Consider the following 16,912-nt stretch of genomic DNA (forward strand, 5'->3'; position numbering starts at 1 on the left):
CACAACACATTCTTTGGAATTTTTAATAATACCTTTTTTAGTCCAACGTTATTTAATATTTTTATTATATTATAATTTATAATAAATAAGAAAGTCTAAAATTAGAAATATCACAAAATGTAATAATAGTATTATTATTATCTTATTCATAAATATAATTTTAAATTATCTAAAAAAATTAATTAGGTACACAATTTTTAATTTAAAACAGACTGGTCTTACTTATTCACTAATATGTGTATTGTTTAAATCTTATTTTAAGAAACCGGTACTTATCCACAACCCGGCCGGGAAATGAAAAATATCGGGACTCTGTAGTAAAAACCGGTAGTGTCCCGGCGAAATCGGGACGAATGGCAACCCTATGTATATAGATACTTACTATATAGTATTAATGTATTATAGTATATACAATATACATGTACATGTATATGATCTAAGGGTGTGCCAGGCCGACACTGCATGGGAGCTAAACTAGAATAATATGCCAAAATCTTTTTTTACCATCTTGTTACCTACTTATGTAAATTGTAAATATAAATCAGATTAAATCTATATTTCTCAACTTTTTGTATTTCGGAAAAATTAACTTTGAATGTTCTATTATTATTATAAATTCTAAAAAATGTTTATTTTACTGAAGTGGTTATACTGTATTAACAATAATTGATAAATATTGATAAGTGATAACACATGCTTCAATGCTACATACTCGCATAATATGCATATTCTATTCATTATTATAAGTTATAAGTTATAACAAGTATAGTAAACCATTTTTCTGACTAATTACGATTTATTATGTTTGTATAAAAGTAGAACTGAGATACGAGTGTATTCTGAACTTAGAACTGAACTTATTATTACTTATTTGAGTTGACTTAATGTCCGGATTTTCAGATTAGAAATGGATTGTATAATGCTGTTATGGAATGTTTAGTATAACATTGCCTTTTTAATAAAAAATGATAATACATTTCTTAATAATTTGTTCATGTTCGAATTTGTTCCATTATTTTATTAATATTAATATAAATATTAGTTTAAAGTTTTTAGAATAAGTAATAATTATGATCAAGGCAATTTTGGTGTTTAATAATTACGGAAAGCCAAGACTTTCTAAATTCTATCAATATTTTGTAAGTAGTAGGTACTTAATTAAACTTAAAATAAAATATTCAGTGCATAATAACTTTTTGATTTGTTGAAATATTTGAAAATAGAATGAAGACATGCAGCAGCAAATTATTAAGGAAACATTTCAGTTGGTTTCCAAACGAGATGACAATGTTTGTAACTTTCTAGAAGGTGGAAGGTAATTTTAAAGTTTAATGATTAAATTATCAATAAACCAATTTTACTATGGTTTATTCTAAGCATATTTAATTTTAATTTTTAGTCTTATTGGAGGATCAGATTACAAACTGATTTATCGTCATTATGCTACACTATATTTCGTGTTTTGTGTGGATTCGTCAGAATCAGAACTTGGTATTCTTGATTTAATTCAAGTATTTGTTGAAACACTAGATAAATGTTTTGAAAATGTTTGTGAGCTTGATCTCATATTTCACGTCGACAAGGTAATATTATGATTAATTAACAAACAATTATTTATACAGTAAAAAAAAAATTATGATACCCATAACTATAACTCAACTCTCAATGTTCTAAAAAACATTTTTATCTTTTTGCTATAAAGTTGTTTTAATATTATTTTAAAATTTGTTGAAGTGAATTTGATGTTTATCCCATTTCACGAACCTAATATTAGTCCATGTTAAAAATACACAAAATTGCTTGTAATAATACTAGATACAACAATATTCCTAGTATAATAATTGCCATCAATGTATTTGGTTGGTATTAAATTGAATGTGAAGTATTTCTGTTCATATACAACGATAATCTGGAAATAACAATGTCATATGCAATACAATTTTGAACAAGAACCAGTAATCACATTTGTCTACAATAATCTCACAATTGTTTTGCTTTCAATTGGGCATTTTTTTCCAATTACAAACAAAGGACTATAACAGATTATTTTTTTGAAAAAATCATATTTATGTAATAAGATTCACATAATATTTCTGTGAGTTATGCTTTATGTAATATGTATGTCAATTAATAAATCAATTTATATATTTTTAAGAATAATGTCAACATTGTCAATGTTGTTTACTAGTTATAAAAAATATCAAAATTTTATAATAAGTCATTAAGATTGGGATTTAATCCACTTAAAAACTTCAAAATACATGCATTTATGCACTTAGTAATAATATGCTTTAAAAATATGCACGTATATATATTTTTTTAACTCATAATTTTCATAAATACAAATGTTTTTATATTTTATAAATTATAACTTTTACTAAATATTTATAAATAAAAACAGAAAATTGTATGTTTACTAGGGATTTGAAAAACAATACAATAATACCTAATGAAAATTCTCAAAATAAAAATAATTTATAATGTATTTATTTCTTTACTTTCAAATTATCAAATTGTATTATAAACTTATCAGTTAACAGTTATCATTAATTATCAAATATGCTCTTAATACCACAAAATCTCTAAATGAGCAAAAGTATGCTCTGTAAACCTTTAATATGTTTTTCATGGTGTTGTGAATATAATTTCAAGTTTACTTAGCTAAGATGTTTCAAATCAATAAGTTTATAAATTTAAAATCTAGTTATACTGGCTAAATAACTAATAAAGGTATAACAATTTGATTCTTTAGGTCCCTTGACCAAATCATTATTATTGAATTTGGTTATAATTTATAATTAATTTAGTGTATACAACACTTAAGCAACTTATATATTTTTTTTTAGATTCATTACATTTTAAATGAACTAGTAATGGGTGGAATGGTTTTAGAAACTAATATGACTGAAATACTTTCGAGGATAGAAGAACAAAACAAATTGGAGAAACAAGAAGTAAGACCAATTTTAATAAATTCAGATTTTTTGATAGTTTTTACTCCTAAATAATATTATTGTGTAACTTATTTAAATATTCTTTAGGCTGGTCTTGCAGGTGCACCATCTAGAGCTGTGTCTGCTATGAAAAATATGAATATACCACAACAGTTGAAAGATATGAAACTTCCAGATCTCCCTCAAGCCATTAAGGAATTAAAGTTCTGACATTCAAGGAACAAATTGGTTTGCTCTGAAGCCTATCATAACTATACAAATTGAGTATGGAAGAATGAACAAATATTTGTTATTTGCTGATTAGGACTAAAATTTAAATTTAGAATATCATTGTTCAATTCTGTTTTTGTTCTTGTATATTGTTAAATTTATTTTGGTACAGTGTAAAATTTAAATAGTTAACTGCCCATGTCAATATTATATTTGAATGTATATGAGAAATACTATTTATAATATTTCATTATTCATTTACAATTTGTTACAATAGATTTAAAAAAATATGGTTTTTATTTTTTCTGAATTTATATAAAGTTTATAACATATTTATTAATTAATTATTATGTAAAATTGGTCCGAGATTGTTAATCTTAATTGAATTAATGTTTTCATGATACAAAAATAAAACCCAATACCTAACTACAGAATTATGTGTATAAAATAACATTGAAATATTTACGATACAACATAATGGCATGTATTATAATTATTAATATATTAATATTTTTCACAAATAAAATATATACATTTTTTTAATCAAAAATAATTATAATTTGTGCAAGTTATAGATATAACAGAATATGCCTACAGGTTAGGTTGATGTACAATTAGTAATTTTGGTGGCCAAGAATTTACATTTGCAATTATAGTACCAATAGTAATTAATATAACACAAGGTGCTACAGGTTCAGTAATATACCTATCTACAGTTAAATTCTGTAAATTTAATAATAAGGGCTTCCTTCCGTAGTTATTTCAGTGTGACCAGAACAACGACGTGATAGTATCAACACTATCAACCAATTGTTGGCTGGTCTGGTGTAAAATGTTAAGAAGGCAAAGTCTTACTAACAATAACAATTAATAGTTAGTACAGGATATGAAATAGTTTTGATTTTTTTAACGTCCACAAACCGCAATTAATATACTTTTCTCACGATCCTTTCTGTGTTGCGGATAAACCGCTACAGTTATTCAATTGCGTGAGACCGTTATGTGTATGATACTAAAATTGGTCTATTGTAGTTCAGATGTCCGCTGATGGTGTAGTGTTTCTCTGGTGATCGAAACTCCGAAATTTGTTATGTTATTTGCTCAGCGTCACGCCCTGTCCATCATTCTCGTATTGTTTGTGGTCGCCCTTTCAAGTGGCCAGGATTACAGGTACCAAACATACAATGGCCAAAACTATCCGCCCTCGCAAACAGCATATGATCGGAATCTGCCACAATCGGCTAACCCTTACAATCCACTACTAGACCAATACGGTCAACAGAATAACTACCAGAATCGGTTGCCATACAATCAACCTGGTCGTCCTGGAACTCCGTCGTATCGACCCAATGGACAAAATTATGTTGTGAGTGTCAACCATGATTTTGTACTTAACAAATGTACCTTACCTAAATGTATTGTGTAATTGATGTCAGTGCTTCTTACCTAATGTTTTAATGAAGTTCTGCTATTTTTTCACTTCAACAGACTAATTGGTTAACTTTTGATTTAGGGTGATGATATGTTATTGCTCCCTGGGATACTGGGTCGGTGGAGACCAGATTTACAAGGCAAAGAGAGGACAGATTCAAAACAATTGGATAGAGACGTATTTGTATCCACAAAATATGGTCAAGTGCAGGGATTTAAAGTGCATCTGTATGACAATCCTCTACCTGAGAATGGTTATAGACCTTTTCAAACACCTGTTGAGCGAAAACAAGCTGAAGTAGCCGTGTTCTTGGGCATACCATATGCAGCGCCACCAATTAATGAAGGAAGATTTCGTGTATGTTTTACCATCAATTCTCTTGTACTCGGGAAGTAAAATTATTTATAGAATACATATGTAAATACAACTGTTTAGCCACCACGACCTCATAAAGGTTGGCAGTTACATCAAGCAGTTGATTTTGGATCTGCATGCCCACAGCCAGCCATTTACACTGGTATTACCAAAGGCGTGCCAAAAGTAGATGAAGACTGTTTATTTTTAAATATATTTATGCCATCGGTAAACAAAATACTCATTTATTGCAATAAATTGTTCAATATTTAATATACAATTTATTGGTCTTTTTAAATTGTATGATCACAGACGGGTGTGGCCCCAGCTAAACCTTATCCAGTCATGTTTTACATACACGGTGGTGACTTTGTACATGGATCATCAAATTCTTTTCATGGACATATGATGGCTGCATTTTATAATGTTGTTGTTGTTGCTATCAATTATAGATTAGGAGCCTTAGGTAATTAAAAAAATCAATGTTTAAAATTGTTGAAATAATATTTTAATTTTTAAGGATTTCTGAGCACGTGTGATGACAATTCTCCTGGTAATTATGGGCTTATGGACCAAGCTATGGCTCTACGTTGGGTTTATGACAATATTGAATTTTTCAATGGTGATCGTAAATCGATCACTTTATTTGGACCGGATGCAGGTGCTGCATCAGCAGGATTGTTAATGGTTAATCCCAAAACTAGTTTTATGGTATCCAAAGTTATTGCCCAGGTAACATAATAGGTTAATTCAATTGTATTTAATTACTTGTATAATATTACTATTAGAGGTGTATAATGAATATATTATATTATGAATTATTATAATCTAAAGTAATTTTGAAAAAATGTATCAATAGGACTCAGGTATTAGATACAAAAATGGAATTTAGTCGATAGTGTTATTTCTTTTATCATTACTCTTAAGTCATTATAGTTGTATAAACATACTTGTGAATAAATTAGGTGATAAAAAATAATTATTTTATTTGAGTCATTTGTCTTATGGCTCTTACAAAATCTTACTTATTTTATCAATGAACAAATACTATTTTCAATACATACTTAGTCATAATTGATTTTGTAATTTTTTTTTTGTATTATATTTATTTTTGTGTTTATATTGCTCATAATATATACTCTATTTTCTAGAGTGGTTCAGCTCTTGCAGATTGGGCACTTATAAAAGATAGATGGAGGGCTTTAAATACGACCAAAGTGTTTGCCGCTCACATTGGCTGCAGTACTGAATCTACTTGGAAAATTGTTGATTGTCTGAAACGGGGTAGGAGTTTTTTGGAACTCGGTTCAGATTTTAAAGTAATTTATTAAACAAAAAATGTTTTAAAATGTATAGATTTAAAACTGTTCTGATTTTATTATTTCAGCCTCAAATTGGGTTTAATGCTTGGGGACCAATTATTGATAATGAATTTTTGGTGCCTAAAAGTGATTGGTATGATGGTTGGCAACAGTCAGATTGGCATTTTATTAATGAATCAGTAAAAGCTGCTATTCAGGCAGGTCATTTTAACAAGGATCTTAGGTATTTGAGTGGTGTCACCACTCAAGAAGCAGCATACATATTATGTAAGATTATGAAACTAATGTTTATTTATTATGAATCTTTATTTAAAAATAACACTACCATTTTGTTGACAGATAATAATAAAACATATACAGTAACTGAAGAGTTCTTCAACAACAAAGTTAAAGAATTGGTTCTTCAGTATAATTACACATTAAATCCATCTGGAGTTTACCAAGCTATAAAATACTTGTATACTTATTGGCCTGATCCAATTAATCCGGATTCAATAAGAACACAGTATATAAATGTATGATTATTTAAGTTTGCTTCAAATTAAATAATATGTAATACATTTTAATAAATCTAAAGTATAATTTTATTTAATTTTCAGATGTTGTCAGATTTTTTGTTTGTTGCTCCACATGATGAAATATCTAAATTGCTTGTAGCTGAAGATGTTCCAGTCTATATGTATGTTTTGAATACCACTGTAACGAGTATTCCCTTGCCTGAATGGAGACTGTACTCACATGACACAGAATATTACTTCTTGACAGGTGCACCTTTTATGGATAGTGGTATGTTGTTTTTATTTATTGTATACCTCTTTAAACCTCTCGTATTAATATTTTATTAATACATATTGTATTAATTATACCACTTTTATTAATATGTTATTTTTTAGAGTTTTTCCCTCGTATACCAGTTGTGGATAAAAGAAAATGGACTGACAATGATCGTAATATGAGCCATTTTTTCATGAAGGCTTATACCAATTTTGCAACTTATGGGTATATAATTATTTAAATAATCCAATTTTTAAGCGTAACAATAATTTTTTACACTATTGACAGACATGCATTTTTGTACCTACCATAGTTATCTTTCAATGTCCTTTCTTTTGGTGACATAATAATAATAGTATATATATTTTAGTTTATACTTTATACTCTCATAACATTTTTATCATTGTGACTTCAATGCCCAAATGTCCGAGATGAATTAATAGTTCCAGCATTACATTTTTGTGGATGCAGCATCCACCCTCCTAGACGTATAGGGCCAATCATCCCATGAAATATTGTTTTATAGATTTATTCTTCCAAAATCTGGCTCTATTTTTCGTAGTTAACAGTAACACCAAAAAAACAAGTGAATACCTATCACAAAGAAAACTGTAATTAGATTAAATTAAATTAAATAGTGTATAGTAATTAGGGATCAGAATGATAATATTATTATATTATATAATCATAATATTTTCGATAAATTATTTGGTGATAATGTGCAATAACATACGGAATAATAATTGTTGCCACAATATACCTACACGTTAAACTCCTAAACTCAATTTGTTCTCAATGGTTGTAACATAGAAGATAAAACAATATTGTTCAATGGTTATGTTTATTGGTCTGCTGCTGAGCTGCGGCTCAGGGTTCATAGTTGTATCACTTATTAGTTATTGCCACCTCTTACGGAGTGTGATACACTATATTTTTTATTATTGTATGTGTCTATGTGTGTAACTTATGTACATAATATTAATTATAGCCACCACTGATACAGAAAAACTAAATTTAGAAAATAGTAAATACTGATTTAAACAACATTGCATCATTGTATTCACATCCAACTATCATATACATATTATATTTATCAACTTAAATCAAGATATATAACTAAATTATTTATATATATCAAACATTAATTTATACTAATTCCCATTATACAAAATGAATCAATCTATTACCACCACAATAGATTATAGTAAATAATATATCTATATATATATAATAATTTAATGTGATACCACATAATATATTTTACATTTAAAATATGTAGAATTGGATATAAATGTACTGCTAACTGAACAAAATTACAAATTTAATAATTTTTTGTTTGCCATACAACTATTTTACCTTATTAAAACTTAAGGTTTAACATATTTCAATATTTGAACTTAAATTTTTGCTTTGAGAATATAATTAATCATAACATTTCAATTATTCTGTTTTAGAAATCCAAGTCAATCTCAGATTTTAGGTATACACTTTGATATGGCATTTAAAAACGATCTCAAATACCTCAATATCAATTCAACATATAATACAACTATTAAACAAAATTATAGACAAATGGAATCGGCATTTTGGTCAGAATATTTACCTACTGTTATTGGTATTATTGTTCCAACATATCCTCCAACTACAGAAGTAAGTGATTTTTAGTATTTACTAAGGTTCTGAGCTGAACAAAAGAGTGATTTGTTAAATAGTTAAGTATTTGGAAATACTATGAAAAAGTAAAATGTTACGGGATTGCTCTCAACATTGGGTCAAAAATTGTATCTCAAAATTAAATGATTTGTTATTGTCTTAAAATGTTGATACTTTAGTTAGTGATCCTCTTAATATCTACTCACTTTTTATATTAGTATTTATAGAGTTATTTTGAATTTGTTTTTAACTATTTTTTTAGTTTTGGTGGGAACCTAAAACTCCGATTCAAGTGGCATTTTGGGGTCTATCTGGCCTTAATATGATTTTAATTGCTCTGACAGTAATACTTTGCATACTGTGGTGTAATGCAAAGAAGTAAGTTTAATAATTATACTTTATTGAATTGATTTGAGAATGTCAAAAAAAATGTATACTTAATTGTTTCTTTAGAACTAAAGATCGTTATTATAATGGAGATGTGTTAGTCGTTAGAGAAGAGCCAATGGCAATGAGCCATCAAGGCATTGATAACCGTAGTGTTACCAGTAATATTTATGAATATCATGATGCACCTATTAAGACATTACATGCTTCACCCAAAAAAACAGCATCTGCTAGCACCTTGAGAACAAACAGTGCAGCTTCTATGCGAGATCATCCTATGGCCATAAATGAAAAACCTGTACCACAAACCCAGGTTTAAACTTTATTCTATTATTGATTTTAAAATAGTTTATTGATGTTGTACTTTTTAATCGTTTTATATTGTGCTAAATTTGTTAGCCTACTTGATATTTTGGGATGTTTGCATCTATGACTCCGTCCATTATTTTTTGTTTTTTATAAAAAACAAATTATATCGCTATTATGGTAGATTAGGTTTCTCTTTACAGGTGCTTTCTATCAAAAGTAGCTATTGGGAAAACAAATTAACAAAACGTGCTCTGACAATTGAGGCAATTTTTACCTTCCAATTAGGGATATATCCATGTATAAGTTTGGTTATATTGGTTTTATGTTATTTTACTTTTTATAATGAATTAATTTTGGTATTGAAACTTTTTTGACATTTAGTATAACGAGTTATACGCCGGTCAGTACAATTTCTACTACTATTAAAAAATACATTTAACTACACTTAACTCCTGGCAAAACGTGTACAAAATTTCAGGAAGATACATATTAGCTGATAATAGTATCTTTACTCTATGTAGGGAGGTAACCGCATAGCAATCAGTATAACAGCGCTTCTGGTGTTAATTTGTTTTCACAATATTCATTTGTATCATGCCGTCCATAAACTTTTTTATACATTAGAATTTATATTAGTTAACTATCCGTCCAGGGAAATATGCAAATATCTTATGTCCAAGGTAAATCTATTTGTATTAAGTTAAAATATTGTCTATAAATAATTTTATTTCAACCAAGTATTAATGTCTTGTTATGGTTCATTGTGATGTGTGATACTTAAAATTCTATACAAACATTTAATTTTTAAAATCATTTGATGATATCTTGAAATATTACATAATCGTGTTTTCTAACTTAAACCAAAATACATTTAACATTTTGTACGTCAGAAATTATTGAACTATTTTTATATTGTGCTCAATAATGATTGAATTAAATTAGTTCATTAATAAATATTAGGTTCATGATTAATTGATTGACTTTATGCTGAGTATTAGTATTTTTAAATATTTTTTTTATAATTTTCTTACGTTTTAGGCAATAAAGTTATTAATTTATTTATTAAGGTAATAGTTATAAATTACAATTTATGAATTACAGACCTACAGATTGGCTCCCAAAACCAAATTTAACTTAAATTAACTTTTTAAAAAGAAAACATATTTATTAGTTATCCTCTAAGTCATCTAATATATTATTGATTGCTAACACTTGAGCTTTTTGATTTGGCCTATGTATAAATACATTACAATATACTCTTGTTTTATTTTCATATATACTTTTATTAAGTATTTAATTGTATAAATATATAATACCATATTATATCTTTAAATGTTTTTAAAATCTTGAAAACATATTTTTGTAACACATTTCGATAACCCGACTACATTTTTGTAAACAGATATAAATTATATTTTATAATTTATATTGAGGTAAATAAATATCAATTTAGGCATTTTGAAAAGTTGGTAAACAAAATTTAAAATAATATTAAAATGTTGTTGTTTTTTTTCTTCAAATTATATCAGCTTTAGAATTATAAATTATATTGTAAGCTATATAACTCAACTAATTGTACCTTTAAAATATTTAGTCAATTGACTAATATTTATATTATTATTTGTTACCAAAAATGTGTATAGAAGTTTGAAACAAAGAAATATAAAAGTTGATTATAAGATCTCATATGACATTTTAATATTTTAAGTTATTAGTATCTTGGTTTTGTATAAAAATTATAAAAAAAATTTAAAATCCTTTATATTTGTTTTCAATGTTGAATTACTCATTTTAATATGGAATAAGTAATATAATTTAATTACGATGATTTTTCTTATAGTAGATGTAATAATATAGTTCTTGATTAGTTGTATACAATGAAAAAATTAACAGTGTGCACTGTAAAAAGTAGAATTAATTAATTTAAGTGGTTCAAGTGGTTGTATAAAAATATTCTGTTTTAATTTTTAGCAATTGTGCTTAGTGGGATTCATTTTGTCATCACTTATTATATTAGTTTATAATTGTATGTTCATTGAAAAGTTATTCAACAGTCAATACCCATGATATAATTGCAAATAGACTATTATTTGACTAATTATTTACTTAAATTTATGTAGTTTACATAATATTAATCTATTATAATCAATGAGTATGGATCAGCAAAATATAAGTTGTATATTATCAAATATGGACAACAAATCAGCTTAATAACTTCTGTCTTTAAACTTTTTATTTCTACCATTTCTTCATAAAACTATAAAATATCTTTTAAATTCAAAATCGCTTGTTTCTATTATAGAAGCTATTTTATTTACAATTATATGGATAGCAGTTTGATTTTAACCAAATACAAATTAGTTATTAAGTCTGTTTTTAATTTCTATTACTTAATAATAATATTATTGTAAAAATGATCTGATATCTTTTTCTCTGATTTCTAATTATTTATTTTATAGCCACCAATGTATTTGTATTCTTGTTAGTTGACAGAATGTAAAAAAATATTTTTTTTATTTTCAATTATTTCAATTATTATAAATTGCTTGGTTTTTATTTATTTTTTGTATGTATGATCTAGTAAATTTTTTTTTAAAAATATTTTCCGAACAAAAAATCATTACAATGTGTTCAATAATTATAGTATTAATTGTAAATTATTTTTTTAAGAAATATTTTTATATTGTTTCATATTTTTATTTTTATTTCATTAAAAACTATTTTTATATGCATTATTTATAAACGATTAATTAAAATCATAGTTATTTTTATAAAATGGTAAAATATCACATTTTTGGTTATAATTTTATGTAATTTAAATATTTTATACAAAATGATGTGTATTCAAAACTAATATATTTTTAGACTTTAGCAATAATTGTTTTTAAATTATGAAAATACCTATAGTTTTGATTTACAGGATTTGATCTTTGGTGGTCAATTATATATTATACAACAATTATTAAACATATATGGTGAGGACAATGTGTACTTTGTGTGAGCAAATTAGTTTTGCCTGGGTTTTGTGGTTGCGTTTATGGACTATGGTCATACCTATAGTATGAATATATATTTTTATCATTGCCTGTGAGCCAATTTGCTAAGATAAGTTTTATGTAAGTGATAGAAATGCAGCATGTGCATTTTTTGATTTAGAACATAAAATGACAAAGTTGTGACTATAAATATATAATCACTGGTGATGTATATAAAATTGTATTAAAAAAACCTGTACAAGTAGAGAAAAGCAAAGCGACCTAGACACCTAATGTACTAATTAAAATATTACATTAAGTCATAATAAACAATAATCAACAATAATAATACTTTCAACTGTGTTTTGGTTAGTCTATTTAGTTACTTTACTGTCATGCATGATGCATCCATTTTCCGGCTTCTCATAATAATATATTGCGATATTCTGTTTTGTAATACATTGTACATTTTAGAATAATGTCATCATCCTCATATTCGATCTGGCCAACCTTTTCATGCTGACACCATATACTCTATAGTATACCAGAGATATACTTTAATCGTATTGGTGACAGTGTACCTCGTGTAATGTGATGCAGAGTTAGCAAACTTACATAATATAATATTTTTAGTTATTTAATAAATTATGCGGGTATTACAATTAAAGCTTTACCGAAAATCAATAGACCGCTGCAGCTCCGGTGCTGGAGGTGCACTGCACTTCCAAAGAGCTCCATTATCATTTTTTGGTGGCCCTTTTAAGACATAAAGGATTTTAGTTTTTAAACCAGTTAATTGTGGTGCCGATGAAATAATAATAATCAATAATTAAAACACAGTCACAGTATAGTGGTACGTTCAGTTCGCAAGTTAAACACTATAATATTTTATATTATTACTAGCCCTCCGTGCTAGTTGTATATTATTATATTGTATTATATTTTATTGACTACACTGTCTAGTTATAGGTATGCAGTGGCGCAACTAGAGCGGTGCAAAAAGGTTTTTAGCAAACCTTGTTTTTTATATCCAACTTTTATTATTTTATTGAAATACCATGAATTGTATGTTTTTAAATCATTGAAAAATTTCCCGAAAAAATGTATAGTTGTTTGGTCTAACACTTAATACTATGTATAATCATTGGAACTTGGGAAAAAATATGTAAAAAAAAAACCAAACTAAAGATGAAAAAATCTGGGAGGCCCCAACACCATGACCAACATTTTTGAAAGTTATGTTATCATTTTGCAAATCAACTCCCCATACAGTATAAAAAAAATAAGATGGGGGGGGGACAACTTCAAGCAGCCCCCCAATATGTAGCTAGCGGTTTCAAGATACTACCAATAATTTGCAAATAATTTGCAAACATGTGCAAATTGGTTTTCATAATTTGCAAATAAATTACCCACACTGAAAAATATAAGATGGGGGGGGGGGGGGGAAAGGGGTCAACTTCACGCTACACCCCCTTTTGATCTACGAATTGAAATATGCTGCTAACATTTTGCAAATAGCCGCTAACTTATTTATAATTTCGAGTTCAAAAATCATATCCAATCATTGGTGTTTATACGTACGTATAGTTTATAGTATAATTTAAAATTATATTATGTAATACACAATTGAAATATACTACTTACAGAAGTATTTTACAGAATATATCAGGCTACTATTTAATATAAGTTTAATATAGAATAATTGTTTCTTACCCTTATAGTCTTAATACATGGTAATATTACAATAAACATAATTTAATAATTTATTTTTTAAAATTTATTTATTAATTATTTTTATTCTATATTTGTAGGAACACAACATGGGTTATTGAATATTATAAGCTCATGGCCATCAAATAAGAGCTCACATTAATTAATAACAATTTTTATTTTGTTTTGCTAATAAATAGATTATGTTTTTCAGATCTTCAAATTTGATTCATTTTAAATTTACTTTATTAATTTTTAATTATTAAAGTTAGAAATCGTGGTTCATGGTTCTCGTCATTCATTATAAAACGTCAGGTCGATGCACCAAAAACATTTTTCACCACCAGACTGTTTCAATCCTTTGCGGACTCTTTCTCATTTTGGTGCCGGATCCTGGAGTCATGTCACTTTAATAGAATTATTGGTAAAAGGAAAATTGAAAAAAATAAAATTGATTTAATTAATTATAAATAATTATAAATAAATGAATAAAATTCATTTGCCTGCGGGCTCCCGTGCTCCCCTTCCCATTTTAATTTTTAAATTTAAATTCTATCAAACTTAAAAATTATTTTAATTTGATCCATAAAATTCATTTGCCTGCATGCGCCCGTGCTCCCCTTCAGATGTTTTGTCTATAATTTAACTCTAATTCAATTTTTTAAAAACATTTTTTAATTTTTGATAACAAGTAAGTGCCTTATAAAAATCCATTGTTTCATGATCTAACCATTGTAAATGAAGCTATGAGTTTAGGAATACTGATATTGTAGACTGCAGTCTTTAATATTTGTTTTATTTGATTCTTGAGATTCATTTGCCCGCGGGTTCCCATGCCCCCTTCCCATTTTTATTTTTAAATTTAAATTCTATCAAACTTTAAAAAAAAAATATTTTAATTTGATTCATAAAATTTATTTGCCTGCGGGCGACCGTGCTCCCCTTCCCATTTTAATTTTTAAATTTAAATCCTATCAAACTTTTAAAAATTATTTTAATTTGCTTCTTAAAATTCATTTGCCTGCGGGCGCCCATGCAACCCTTCCCATTTTTATTTTTAAATTTAAATTCTATTAAATATTTTAAAATTTTTTTAATTTTAATTCTTAAAATGCATTTGCCTGCGGGCGCCCGTGCTCCTCTTCAAATTTTTTTTTCTATAATTTAACTCTAGTTCAATTTTTTAAAAACATTTTTTAATTTTTGATAACCAGTTAGTACCTACCTTGTAAAAATCAATTGTTTCATGATCTAACTATTGTAAATAAAGCTATGAGTTTAGGAATACTGATATTGTAGACTCAGTCTTTAATATTTGTTTTATTTGATTCTTGAAATTCATTTGCCCGCGGGTTCCCATGCCCCCCTTCCCATTTTTATTTTTAAAAGTTTGATAGAATTTAAATTTAAAATTTAAAATGGGAAGGAAGGGGGGCATGGGCGCCCGCAGGCAAATGAATTTTAAGAATCAAATTAAAATAATTTTTAAAAACGTTTGATAGAATTCAAACTATAACTCTTGATTTTCCGTTTATTGCGTCTTAAACCACCGTACTCATATATTTACGGTCTCAGTTTTTAAAATATTTTTTCAAGTGTTTATTTCATTTTTTGTTCAACATTATTAACACTATTCGTTTCGTGTTTTTATTTCGATATTACTTTATAAAATTTAAAAATGTATAAGTGTGATCAGTGCCCGTCAGTTTTCAAACGTAAAGACTCAATTTGGTGTTTTAATGATTTAATAATATTGCAGTAAAATGCTATACCACTAGCTGCTTATAAGACAACAAATATTAATAAACTCGTATTTAATTTAACCTTAGAAACAGGCATTAATGGTTGTCCTATTAATAATTTACTCTAATAGGTAGGTATTAGACTTAATAAACCATTAAGGGTTCGGGTCCTTGTTAATATTTAAAGTATTATATTGATTTTATATTTGAGATGGAACTAGAATTTAAAAAAAAACATCTAGATGCTTGTTAGCCTAGCTAGGGTGACCTGCAGCCATATTAAAAAAAATCGAGTAGGCAGGTAACGCTATACGCCTGTTGTACAGTATAGGTGTTGAGTGGGCTGTAACCCGATTGAGCACAAACGCAATTAAGCAATAGGAATTCAAAATACGACACGATTGAGCACAGAAATACATGCAACGTTGCAGTTTTTATTATTTATAAAATAAATATGTGGGAAATTTATTTTTTATTTACTAAATACAATATTATAATATTATTTAATATAATAGCAATCCTTCTGAAAAATGTTAAATAGTAAAAAAGTTTTCATTTAAAAAGATAAACTCGGATAATATTTGTCAAAAATTAATTTTTAACTCCTTAAAATATGCCTTAGAGAACTCTGGGATCTCTTATTCTCTTACCATTTTTTCATTCCTTAGCCGTTTTGTATTACATTTTATTTTTTGTTCATACATCAATGAAGGCTGTCACCGGTGGTGTATGTAATTACTGGATTTTATAATATTTTAATTTTTTTTAACATTTAAAAATTTATTTGCTTTAGGTAACTTCTAGGATATTTTCCTATTTTAAAAACTATAGGTTTTAGAAAATTCCTACTTCTGACTATACATGATTTTAAATTTTGTTATGAAATATTAAGTACCACTAATATTAAGTTTATTCCTTCATAAAACATATTTTAATGCTATTATAAATAAATGCTCGAAGAAATAGGCTTAATGTTATGTTTACACCAAAATATATTTCTGTTGATTTTAAAAAAGCAATTAGTTTAGTAGTCAACGGAGTTGAGCCTTTATCAAAAAATTTTGATTGAGTAGCTCGGTACAGAATA

At 26.9% G+C, this 16,912-nt stretch overlaps 2 protein-coding genes across 4 annotated transcripts; both read left to right on the plus strand.

Moving 5' to 3' along the window:
- The first annotated feature begins 696 nt into the window (after positions 1-696).
- On the plus strand, positions 697-3,391 carry LOC111026635 (AP-3 complex subunit sigma-1). 2 transcript variants are annotated; one of them, XM_022304755.1, is made up of 5 exons: positions 697-1,146; positions 1,224-1,315; positions 1,400-1,583; positions 2,847-2,954; positions 3,042-3,391. In XM_022304755.1, exons 2-5 carry the CDS (start codon positions 1,233-1,235, stop codon positions 3,162-3,164), a joined length of 498 nt encoding a protein of 165 aa, XP_022160447.1. In that variant the 5' UTR covers positions 697-1,146; positions 1,224-1,232; the 3' UTR covers positions 3,165-3,391. The 2 variants fall into 2 exon arrangements, with proteins under 2 accessions (XP_022160447.1, XP_022160446.1); XM_022304754.1 differs by having other exon boundaries at positions 697-1,139.
- Positions 3,392-4,027: 636 nt separating this feature from the next.
- Positions 4,028-10,088, plus strand: LOC111026613 (acetylcholinesterase 1). Of its 2 annotated transcripts, XM_022304725.1 has the most exons (13): positions 4,213-4,530; positions 4,678-4,953; positions 5,032-5,178; positions 5,263-5,416; positions 5,471-5,682; positions 6,102-6,269; positions 6,338-6,539; positions 6,612-6,787; positions 6,872-7,058; positions 7,166-7,271; positions 8,501-8,696; positions 8,962-9,077; positions 9,153-9,405. In XM_022304725.1, the coding sequence occupies exons 1-13, from the start codon at positions 4,255-4,257 to the stop codon at positions 9,403-9,405; spliced, it is 2,469 nt and encodes an 822-aa protein (XP_022160417.1). In that variant the 5' UTR covers positions 4,213-4,254. The 2 variants fall into 2 exon arrangements, with proteins under 2 accessions (XP_022160416.1, XP_022160417.1); XM_022304724.1 differs by having other exon boundaries at positions 4,028-4,530; positions 6,338-6,787; positions 9,153-10,088.
- Positions 10,089-16,912: the final 6,824 nt, after the last annotated feature.

The sequence above is a fragment of the Myzus persicae genome, unplaced genomic scaffold (genome assembly GCF_001856785.1).
Source record: "Myzus persicae strain clone G006 unplaced genomic scaffold, MPER_G0061.0, whole genome shotgun sequence".
Taxonomy (NCBI): Eukaryota; Metazoa; Arthropoda; class Insecta; order Hemiptera; family Aphididae; genus Myzus; species Myzus persicae.

Bases quoted from the DNA above. Each gene is read 5' to 3' on its own strand.
- LOC111026635 (XM_022304754.1), top strand. From the start codon at position 1,071: ATGATCAAGGCAATTTTGGTGTTTAATAATTACGGAAAGCCAAGACTT. The intron at 1,584-2,846 runs GTAATATTATGA...ATTTTTTTTTAG, and splicing joins TCATATTTCACGTCGACAAG to ATTCATTACATTTTAAATGA. The intron at 2,955-3,041 runs GTAAGACCAATT...AATATTCTTTAG, and splicing joins ACAAATTGGAGAAACAAGAA to GCTGGTCTTGCAGGTGCACC.
- LOC111026613 (XM_022304724.1), top strand. From the start codon at position 4,255: ATGTTATTTGCTCAGCGTCACGCCCTGTCCATCATTCTCGTATTGTTT. The intron at 5,417-5,470 runs GTAATTAAAAAA...TTAATTTTTAAG, and splicing joins TTATAGATTAGGAGCCTTAG to GATTTCTGAGCACGTGTGAT. The intron at 6,270-6,337 runs GTAATTTATTAA...TTATTATTTCAG, and splicing joins AACTCGGTTCAGATTTTAAA to CCTCAAATTGGGTTTAATGC.